The following is an 11,181-nucleotide window of genomic DNA, read 5'->3' as shown; positions in this document are numbered from 1 at the left end:
CTTTATACGCAATTTTTACATTGTTCATTTAGCAATCAATATACATTATTCAAATAAGATTAATATTATTTTCTTTTACTTCAGAGTCAACCCTTTAGAGGGGCCTCAAAATACTAAAAGGAAATCCGCAAAAAATATCAAAGCAAGACGGACGGAAGGGCCAAGATCTGCATAATAAATAAACATTTGATGAGATATATAAAGCTGTTCAAGAGAATGGTTTACCATTAGGGATCGCAGGTGCCCGGTGTAGTGAATACACAGTGTTTTCTTACCGTTAACACCCTACTTGTTATTTCTGGTGCTAAGTTGTATATTTCACACTGCAACCATGAGATGCTACATAAGTTTTGTGTTGCTTGCGTGGATGCTTTTACTTTTGTGTGAATTTAACGCCGCACAGGTAATTAACATACAATTTAAAAGTCGTTCTAACACTTCGAAAGAATTTGATTTTATTGCAATCATTAATCAATTTCAAAATTTTAAAAAGTTTAAGTACTAAATACTTCTGTTGCAGGCTTTGACAAGCATAAATGTAGCTAAAGCTGTTATTGTCTAAGTGGAATTGAATCTCTTTCTTATTTTACAAATTTTTAGCCAAGATTTTAAGAAATAAATTGAGCTTTGATCTAGAAGACCAAAACGTCCTTAAGAAGTTTTATCTATACTATAATCTACTTGTATATTGTCTCATCATAATGCTGTAGTCAGCAGATTTAGATCCGCAGCTCGTATATTCCATGAAAGCAGGTCCTAACGTTAGTTCTAAAAATGATTTCATGCCAAACATCATTTTGTTTCATTTCATAGTAAATTAATTAAATTAAACTGCCCATTAAGCTTCGAACAGAAGAAATTCATCAGAAATGTATTCTTGTTTTGTTTGACTATCTTTGTTTATATGATTACTCGTAATGAGTTCCTTTCATACACCTTATTATAAAGTGTTTAATAATAGATAGATAAAACAAAGTGTTATTTATGCTCTCAATATGTATTACCATTAACTTAATTGCAATTTTAAATATAAATTTCACAAGAATTTAAAAAAAAAATGAGATAAAGAGTTTTAGTTGATTACACATAGTTTCTACACTGTATATTTCTACTATGGGATACTTTTTATAAAAGATGTTTTTTTTTTTCTTGTAAAGCACTATTTTAACTAATGCACAAAAATGATTTCATAAATTATACAAAGTATTCAGTTTTAGCCATTTTGTTATCTCGACATTTAATATAAAGAAAATAATTGAGAGTTTTAGTTCATATTACAGTTCGACACAAAGCTTCAATTTTGAAAAGAAAAAATAACATATCTCAAGTGCAGAAAATTTAAAGGATTTGTACTCTTTAACTATAAAAATGTCCTTTCTTTTGCCTATCAATAAAACTAATTGGAAGAATCTCAAGAATATCAATCTATATTTAAATATCATTTAAAAGTTATCTTTTAAAACATGACCATGTTACAAGTAGAAACCTTTTCAGTTTTGGTAGAATGAAAGTAAACAATTGTTCAGCAAATGATCCTTTTTTATTTCTGTGACATGGATGCATTTTCCATATCGTTTAAAGACAAAATCAAGATAATCAAGTTAAAAAGCCATCATTAAGTCAAAAATATTCAAAAAGCTGGAACAAAGCAAACACATAAAACACTTATTATATACAGTGAGTGTATTATTACAATACCAAAAACATAATGAAATAAAACAACAAATTTAATTGAAGACTCTGCCTGTTCAATCTAATAACAAAGTACCTAGCTCTTCAGTACCAGAGATATGTTTAGTCTCAATTGACAAATCGCCATTTTTACAATTTTTATCTTTTTTTGATAGATATTTTCACGCCTGGCCTGATGCCGGTTTTATTGCGGAAATGCAAATTTCTGCCATTCACTCAGTAGGACTTCGGGTCATAAATTTGCTTGCTTTATTTCTCTAGCAATAACTGCTACTCGTAAACCGCGACCTTATGCAATATACTGTCTAATAAATCCATTTCCTTAGTTAGTCATCGCAGAATATACTTACTTTAGCGCTAAATTTGTCTACAAAAGTAGGTCGCCATGGTTTTTTTCTGATAATTTTTTAAGGGGTCTTCACTTTGTTTATAATAAATACTCAGTAGACATTTCTTTGAATTTTGAAGTCATGATTTAAGTCAGACTTATTTTCATATTGAATTATTAACTTACTTTATTTATTTTGTACGATTTTCTAAATAAAAAATACACATTTCAAGTTTTGGTAATCACAAAATTGCGATAAAAATATAATGGGCAACTACTCACTGTATAAAAAATATCTTTCAGGAATACTTTTAAATTCACAATCACGAGCAACTTCATTTTTTTCTAAAATTTTATCATTTTTGTGAAAGGATGAAATATTGCTTGATCCTACATCATGTAGAATAGCGACGATAAAGAAATGATTAATTATCGCAAGGAAAAGAAATATTAAGAAAAACAAAACAATGCAAAAAAAAAAATAGCTACTCGTATAGTAAACATTTTTTTTGAATATTACCTTTTAAAAAAAGATTGAATAAACGATACAATTTTAAATAAATAAAATTTAAAAAAAAGATAAATTAAATTAAATTTAAACTCATCACGCGTCTGTTATAAAGTTCAATATTTGAACATGAATAAAATAGTATCTAATTATTTACACTGTTTAACTATCTCAATTGTTATGTTTTTATAATTTTATTTTCACCGTCTTCTGTTAAAGGTTAGAAAAAAAGTTATTTTATTTCCGTATTTTTTTTTAGAATCGGTTGAAAACACGGGGAAGACGACTGCGCCTACGCTACATTCCCGTTTCGTCATCAGCTCTCAGAAGACTAAGACTATACAGAAGACCATCTGCAGTAAGACAAGCAGTGAGATATAGATCACGTGGTCGATCACCCAATGTTAATGTCATTCGAGCAAACTCATCCCCCAAAAAGCAGGTTGCAAAATCTACCAAAGTAAAAAATACCAAGAAAATTACCAACAACCATATCAAACAAACGATTATTCTGGCCAAAACAGCCAATATAATGTCGCCTGTAGGGGGAAACCAAAACAATGGCGCATCATCTATCATAAACAAAGGCAGAGGATCCGTACAAAGTCGAGCACCAAAAAGAGGATCTGGCTCAAAACGACCTCGGCAATCAGCAAATCCTCAAAGAAGAAACCAAGGGATGCCTCAACCAATCATGGCTCAACCAGTCATGCCTCAACCAGGTATGCAAGTTGCCCAAGTTGCCCCTATTGCCCCTGTTGGCGGTGTCGCTGTGGCCCCCCTTTCACCTGTTGCTGGTTTGGCCGGTTTGGGGCATGGGCAGAATGCTGGTTTATTGGGTCATGGTCATGGTCATCCACATAATGGGGGATTGGTAGGTCAAGGAAATGGTGGACATTTAAGAGGTCACAATGGTCAAAATGGTTTACATGGCATCGGAGGAATTGGCCATGGGCATGGACATCATAATGGTGGACATCATAATGGTGTTTTAGGTGGAAATGGTCTTGGTTCTGGTATAAACAACCAAGGAGGGCATGGTTTGGGGGGAAATGGAGTTGGTTCTGGCATGAATCACCATGGAGGACATGGTTTAGCGGGAAATGGTCTTGGAGGAACTGGCTTAGGAGGAAATGGTCTAGGAGGAACTGGCTTAGGAGGAAATGGTCTTGGCTCTGGTATAAACAACCTTGGAGGACATGGTTTAGGGGGGAATGGACTTGGTGCTGACATGAACAACCTTGGAGGAAATGGCATAGGAATGACTGGGGGACATGGTTCTGGACTTGGAGGAAATGGGAATTCTTTTGATAATGTAATCTTTGGAGCTAACGGAAATGGAAATGATTTGCACGGCTTATCTGGTCTTGGAGGAGGAGGAACGGGATTTGGAGCTAATAATGGTCACGGGCATGATTTGGGACACGGCCAACTAAATGCACTCACTCAAGGTGTTGACGGTCTTACATCCCTTGGAGGAAACGGCGGGCATGGCACTGGAAACGCTCAACAGGATCTGATTTCTCAGCTTATCACGGCCAGCTCTATGAACTCCCTGCTAGATGGTTCATTGCCGGTTGCAGCGGGAGCCGCAAACCTTCTCAATTCTGGACTTGCTTCGGGAATGTCATCCAGTGACATTTTAATGGGGAGTTTATTAGCAGGAAATCAAAATTTAATGAACAGCATTCCAAATCTCCCAGGTTTGAATTCAATTTCCTCTAAAGGACTTGCATCAAACTCTTTTGATTTTAATAGTCTATCATCTGCAATAAAAGGTCATTTTTCTAGTTTTTCGCCAACTCTTGGTGTTACTCCGGCAACATTACCACAAGAACCGGTAGTAATTAAATCTAATGGTGGACAGTTAAACATTGGCCTGAAAAAAGATCCAAGTACAGGAAAATCAAATATAGTTATTCAGACCGCCGCCGCTGCAATAGCAAAAGAAATGATGGAGGCCGAGCCCGGTGAGATGGCATGAGTTTACCCCAGTTCCACAGAGAACGTTTCGTACCTTGGAAGTTCGAGGTGCAGTTTTGGCGTTGAATGTGGCCCAGTGCTAGAGGATCATTCTACAAATGGTTTGTCCACAAACGAGGAATGAGATGGTGCAGTAAAGAATGCAGAATTAGCTTCCCTTTTCAGTTTCGTACAAAATTACTTTTCAAATCATCAAATTGTAATAAAAAAAACTTTATTTGTAAACTTTCCACAGCGAAACAAAAAAGTTTTCATTTTTTTTAAATTTCAGCAGTTGACGTTTTACAATTGCATTTTTGCATTCAATTTATAATTTTCAAAACACCGGAACATTTTATTTTTATGAATCTGAAAATTAGTTTTACTGCCCTATTTCCGGGATTGGAAGCCGTGTGACAAGCAATGGACGCAGACTTGACACAAATCAATTAAGATGTCGCGAGACAGTCGCGCCTGTCTCTGGTGAAGTTTTGAGTACCTACAGCCCGGCAAAGCCACTGACATATGCTTTGTTTATGGTCTGTGAATTGTCATTCACCCATACTTACAGGGTAAATCAGAAATCACGATCAGCAACTTTCATGTATTCCCAATCCGCATTTGGTTTCTTTATTAGGAATATATTTATCCGATGAAAGCTCATTCATTTTCATGTATCGTTTTGATATGAACGTCACGATACTCCGTGTTGGGATAAATTCAATATATGAATATTTAAGAATGATTGTCTTTATTTATTTATTTTTAATAAAACAATTGATTAAATTACAATTTCGCAATATCTTCGAGGAATTTCTTTTTCAAGTCATTTATTTTTTTTAATACTTAAAGAATATCTAAATGTCCCTTTCCAAAATGCCATACTATGTTCTTTTATAATTATAAACAAAAGAAAATCTGCACACTGCCTTCCTACTTTATAAAAGATATTGTGAAAAACAAAGGCATAAAACTTAATTTATTAGAATCTTAACACAGAAGTAATTACTTTGTTCTAAGAATTTGTTTTCATTATTTATCACAATATGTTCCTTCGAGATATAGTTCGTAATCGTTGGTCAAAAACATTAACCTCTGAGCCAATATAAAAACTATAGTCCGGGGGAAATATTAACTGTCCTTATGTATCTAAGAGCTCTTAATTACAATAATCAAGCCTCAATACCTATCCGTCGTCGGTAACTAGTCATCAATTAATATACTGCATAAAACTTTCCCTTCTTATTTCTGATCGTTCTCGTTAGCGGAGAATTTCGGTATTGACAAAGATTAATTTCTTTCTCACCACATAAAGAAACTGCTATGCAGTTTTTACCACATGTAATTGGGGATAAAAATCTTTAAATCTTTTGATTTTTTTTTCTTCATTTTTTCTTTGAAAATTTGTATTATTTGTCCGACGTCATCTGTCTCACTGTATAATTTTTGTTTTTAATTATTAATTGTTTTAATCGTGTTTTAATTATGTTTTTAAATTATGTTGATGGTATTTTTTCTTTGTTTGTTTATTTTTGTTTGACGAGAAAGAGAGTGAGCTTGTGTTTGTTGCCTTTGTTGATGTTTGCAAGATGAGCTATTGAAAATTTTGATAATAAAATGACTGAAATATACCTTTTTTGTTTTTTGTTTTTTATAAGCAAGAAGACAAAATCCATTTAGAATGCTGAAACAATGAAACAATAAATTTACCGGTAATCCCAGGATAACAATTAGATTTTAATTTTTTATAATCATGCTTGTGAAACTTTTTTTTTTGTGTGTAAAAATTATCGTTAAGAAAGATTAACATTATTATGTCAACATAAAATATGTCTCAAGAATATTTGTCTCCAGAAAAAAAATTGTCCAATAATTCGATTTGAATGACCTAATTTTCCTGCGATTCACTTCAATTTTTCGCTATCTTGCAGGTTAAACAAGCAAATCGAAACCGATTTATATTATTCATGACAGAAAAAAAACAATCTTTATTACTTTATTCACCCTTTTCATGATTTGATACTTTGCGTACCAGGAAAACATCTTAACCGGCGCCATAACGAAAACTGAGAATTTGCCGCTTCGAAAAAAAAGACGCATTCTCAGGTTGATTTTCGATATTTTCATGAATGTCGAACCGAATGAATGTCGAATTCACAACTTTTCAATAGTTAAAAACTTCATGTACTCATCATCATAGTTTAATGGTTCGTTTAAACGGAACCATTTTATCAGACTGACGAAATTCTTTTTTTTTATTTCGGGCATTTTAAAATCTTATAAATCCTATGAAATTTTCTTTTCAAAGATAAATACTTAAAGTAATGTGCTATTGTTAAATTGTGAGTTTGACATTTAATTCGGTTCGCAAGAATCGAAAATCAAATCCTGTTGGAGAAGGCGAATTTTTAAATTTTGTAATGGCGCCGGTTCTGACATTTTCCTAGTAGGTAAAACATCGAAAAGAAAAGGAAAAATCCCTGAAAATAGATATTTGCAAAAATTTAATGGAGTGTAATGAAAATAACAAAATTTAATTCCTTAAGTTTTGTTTCAAATTGTAGTGTATTACTCACTCTTTAAGCGTATAAAGCTTTACGAGGGCTATTCGATAAATAGTGTTCTGAACTCTATGACAAAACGTAGAAATCATATCACATTTAACTTGACCTTCTCTCATGATTGAATCTTTAATGAATTGCTAACATTTTATGTAACCACTTTTCGTCACATAGTTGCATTGTGAGAAGCTAAAAAAAACAAGTTCAATTCAAGACATTGCATTAAAAATGAATGGTAATGAATCAGTAAACAATAGTGAAATTAAGCGCTTCATTAAAGCTGCTTTCAAACTTGTTCAGATTCCCAAAGATATATCCACTGAAATATGTGAAATTTACAGCAACCGGTGTCTGTTTTATGAATATATGAGCAGGTGGATTTCAATTAACAAAAATGATATGGTGGGTATCAAAAAAGGATATTGTCGTTTGCAACAAGAACCTACAAGGACAAAATATCATGATAAATTAAATGTATAATTGAGTTTAAGACAAAAAGGAAACTTGATAGGTATCGTTTTGGGAGTACACTGTTTTAAAGAAACAAATGACAGTAAAAAAAAAAAAAGCTTGGTACTCAATAGTCACCCTATGTTTTGAAAAAAAAGTAAAAACGATAGCGTGTAAGAATATCTAAAAATTATTTTTGAAAAATCAGATATTGTAGATATCCACGTTTGTCTGAAATTCAAACAGCTAATGTAACTTGAATCCACTGCTCTTCTCCCTAACAACAAGTTTACAATAAGATGCACTTGACGAAAACAACAACAGTATGAGAAAAGCAAAGCATTGCAAAAGTTTTATGTGCTATTTAAGTATTTTTAAATTGGGGAATGGTTTAGAAGAATTGAGAATACAAATTGCCTATTATAAACAAATTAGAAAGAACCACACTACCATTGATACAAAAATACAAAAGCAATTCGATAGAAATGCATACCTTGAGCTGCATTCCTAATCAACACGGCGCGCAATAGAAAGACAATAAAACGGCGCGAAGACAACGCAACCCAGCCGAGTTACGTAATAACATGGCGTAACATGCATTACCGAAATAATAATTAGACATCCATGTAAAAGCTAATCCCTGACATGGCGATAAAAATTCTAATTTTCTGCTTTGACTATCCCTGGCTGCCATTTTCTCAAACGAAATTTCGATGTAAAAGCCGGCATTATGCGCGTGGTTCTCTGCGTGGTACTATTCGGGGTGTTTCTGCAATTTTCGAGTGCTCAAAGGTTCCATGGGTCGGTAAGTGAATTTTGTATCACCTGAAATTTGAACTTTATCTTAGTTATTTGTTTTCATAAGGATGCGACGAAGTACGCGATGAAAACAATTCACGATTTTAAATAATTTATTTAGATATCTTATGGACTGCAATATATAGTTTTAAAGAAAATATTCTTTTGCTTTCATCCACCAGGTATGCTTTCAATATGCATATCTGCATTTCATTTTAGAATATTTCGCATTCAATGATCGATTATTTTCAAGTTATATTCATGTATGTACTTGCGAATCTCTTTATTTATGGCTTGATTCTATTTAAAACAATATTTATTTCATGTTTTAAAAATTAATTTACTTTTTGAAGCAAAACCAACATAAAAAAATAAAATGAAATATATTTTAAATTATTTATAAATGTACTAATCTTGTACTGCATAATAATTTTTTGCTTTTGAATGCAAAGACAAAACTTTCGAAAGCAAAATTGTAAGACTAACTTTATTGATTTTAGATATGTCCTTTTTTAAAATAACTTCATTAAAATGCTCATGTATATCTTCGATAAATAAGAACACGATTGCAGTATAGATTGTTCTTTTTTCTTACAGAGGCGGATCATTCGAAGGCTTGATTTAGGCAGACCGTCTCTGGATTTTGCAGTTGCAGGTGGTCCCGAAACAGTGCTGGGAAATCGACCCTCGTCTTTTGACACGGCCCCTATAGAAACTGCTAGAAATGTTCGGGTTCGGAATACACGACCTCGGCTTGGTTTGACAATTCACTCTGGCAGGAATTTTAATGACAATGGAAGGTCAGAAAGTGGCTTTAACTCTAGAGGTTTTCAATTAAGAAGTTCTGCTGGAGATTCCGTAGATAGAAGAAGGTCCTCTTTCTCTAGCATTAACAATGTGCGCCAAGAAATATCAAGGTCATCAACGGGTATTAATTCACGAAATGTTCAATCTGGCTTTCCGGAGCGGCAACCAGGAAGTGACGTCAGAAACCAACACACAGCGCAAGGGAATCACGTAGTAAGAGAGATGCAACTCTTAAACTCTCTACTGAGGGAACAGAGTTCGTCTTTAAATTCTCGTGTTGAGTCTGGACGAGATCGGTCTAGTCTGACCCGTGGGCTCTCTGACTTTGGTTCTTTATCAAGTGATGTTAACGCTAATTTAAATGATCGTCACCTTTCCCTTACCCAAGATTCTTCTCGTTTATCATCAATGCAGAGTGGATCCCAATTTCAACCAAAAATCGTGGTTCTCCGAAACCAAAACTCTGCTAAGCCATTGAATGTACAGATCGGGAACACACGTGTCGAAGTACTCGGTGACCAGCGAGATCCTAGCTCACAACAAATGATTCAGACACTTCGAGATACCCTTGTTTCCCCAGGCAGTTCAGTTAATAATGTCCAAGTTAACTCGAACCCAAGCAGTTTTCCGAATTCCAATCAAAATGTTCCAAATAGTAATTCCATTCAAGATCTTCTAAACCAACTCCAGACAGCTTCTGTTACATCAGCACAACTCAATGCAAATCAGAATGATCCAAACACAAAATTACTGCAGGACCTAATCACTCAACTCCAGGTATCCCCAAGTTCCTCAACGCAATCTAACAATAATAACAATGTTCCCAGCGCAGCCGTCATTCAAGACCTTCTGAATCAACTCCAGACAGCTTCATTAAATTCAGTTCAATCGAACAGTCACCAAAATGCTAAAGCCACGAACTCTATTCAGGATCTCGTTAACCAGCTTCAAAGGAACTCAGCTTCATCAGTACAATCCCCGCCCTCTCTTACTGGTCAGCCTTTTGCTGCCACAGCCACGGGTCCTCAAGTGATAAATAATGCTCAGATTCCTTTGACAACCACAGCCGCACCGGTTCCCTTAGTAACCACTCCTTTGACTCCTTCAGAAGCTCTAAGACAGGTGCTAGGACCAGGCGTGTCCGATGCTTTAGTTCAACAGATAGCAAAGGATATACTTCCGACGGAACTCCAAAGACTTGACGCCATTATGACAGGACAAGGTCAAACATCAAATAATATCAATCAAAATTCAAACGTCGGATTCTTAAAAATAGGAAACCAGACACATACATTCGATGTAGGAACTACCAAAAAGATAAAAATAACACATGACAAATATGGACCAAGTGCGTCTGTGACGTCAGTAAATCACGGAAGTGGAAGTGGAATTATCAAAAACACCATGGTTACCGAAGAGCCATTGGAATATGATGAAATTCTATTACGAAAGGTGCTACAGAAAATGAATGGTTGAGATAAGAAAGTAGTATTATCTTATTTATTATTTTATTTATTTGCATAAACAAATCTTCATTGACCAAGCCTTATACAATTATCAGAAACAATGTCTATTCACTTAAGAAGAATAAGGATATTGAGAAAAGAATCAATATTATAATTTCAAATTTGCTTATGGGTCGTAAATGATTTTGTTTAAATTCTTTTACAGTAGAAAGGTTTGAATTATTTACCAGACATCACACTGTACATACACAAGTTGTTCTGTTAGAAACATTTTACCTGCCTTCTTCATCTTTTTAAGTTAATGTATATACCTGTATTTGTTTATTTTACGAATAAATGCATTTATGTAAGAGTCTGTTCTTTCTTTGAAGCCTGAAATAGATGCTTGATCTATACAAAATTCTTTATCAGAATCATATACATATCATGCACCTATGCTTAAATATATATCATTTCGTTTTTCGGTTCTTTCTATTTTAATACATAATAACATATCTCCTTGCATTCATTTTAGGCGAGTGTGTAACATTTAAGAAATAAGGTATCATTTTAAAACATCTATCGGGATATAAATACGGGTTGGACACGAAATTAAATTCCATAAAACCC

The 11,181-nt window shown here is 33.9% G+C and overlaps 2 protein-coding genes across 2 annotated transcripts; both read left to right on the top strand.

Moving 5' to 3' along the window:
• The first annotated feature begins 217 nt into the window (after positions 1–217).
• LOC134274611 (spidroin-1-like) lies at positions 218–4,697 on the top strand. Its single transcript, XM_062756889.1, has 2 exons — positions 218–403; positions 2,788–4,697. The coding sequence occupies exons 1-2, from the start codon at positions 332–334 to the stop codon at positions 4,510–4,512; spliced, it is 1,797 nt and encodes a 598-aa protein (XP_062612873.1). The 5' UTR covers positions 218–331; the 3' UTR covers positions 4,513–4,697.
• Positions 4,698–8,231: 3,534 nt separating this feature from the next.
• On the top strand, positions 8,232–10,619 carry LOC134274620 (uncharacterized). Its single transcript, XM_062756898.1, has 3 exons — positions 8,232–8,306; positions 8,897–9,925; positions 10,106–10,619. Exons 1-3 carry the CDS (start codon positions 8,232–8,234, stop codon positions 10,580–10,582), a joined length of 1,581 nt encoding a protein of 526 aa, XP_062612882.1. The 3' UTR covers positions 10,583–10,619.
• Positions 10,620–11,181: the final 562 nt, after the last annotated feature.

This window comes from Saccostrea cucullata, unplaced genomic scaffold (assembly GCF_032062105.1).
Source record: "Saccostrea cucullata isolate Sc308-1 unplaced genomic scaffold, CSIRO_AGI_Scuc_v1 ctg132, whole genome shotgun sequence".
In the NCBI taxonomy this organism is placed as follows: Eukaryota; Metazoa; Mollusca; class Bivalvia; order Ostreida; family Ostreidae; genus Saccostrea; species Saccostrea cuccullata.
Note: the sequence above shows the minus strand (reverse complement) of the source record. Positions and strands in the feature narration are given on the sequence as shown.

Bases quoted from the DNA above. Each gene is read 5' to 3' on its own strand.
- LOC134274620 (XM_062756898.1), top strand. From the start codon at position 8,232: ATGCGCGTGGTTCTCTGCGTGGTACTATTCGGGGTGTTTCTGCAATTT. The intron at 8,307-8,896 runs GTAAGTGAATTT...TTTTTCTTACAG, and splicing joins CTCAAAGGTTCCATGGGTCG to AGGCGGATCATTCGAAGGCT. The intron at 9,926-10,105 runs GTTCCCAGCGCA...CTTACTGGTCAG, and splicing joins AATCTAACAATAATAACAAT to CCTTTTGCTGCCACAGCCAC.
- LOC134274611 (XM_062756889.1), top strand. From the start codon at position 332: ATGAGATGCTACATAAGTTTTGTGTTGCTTGCGTGGATGCTTTTACTT. The intron at 404-2,787 runs GTAATTAACATA...ATTTTTTTTTAG, and splicing joins GTGAATTTAACGCCGCACAG to AATCGGTTGAAAACACGGGG.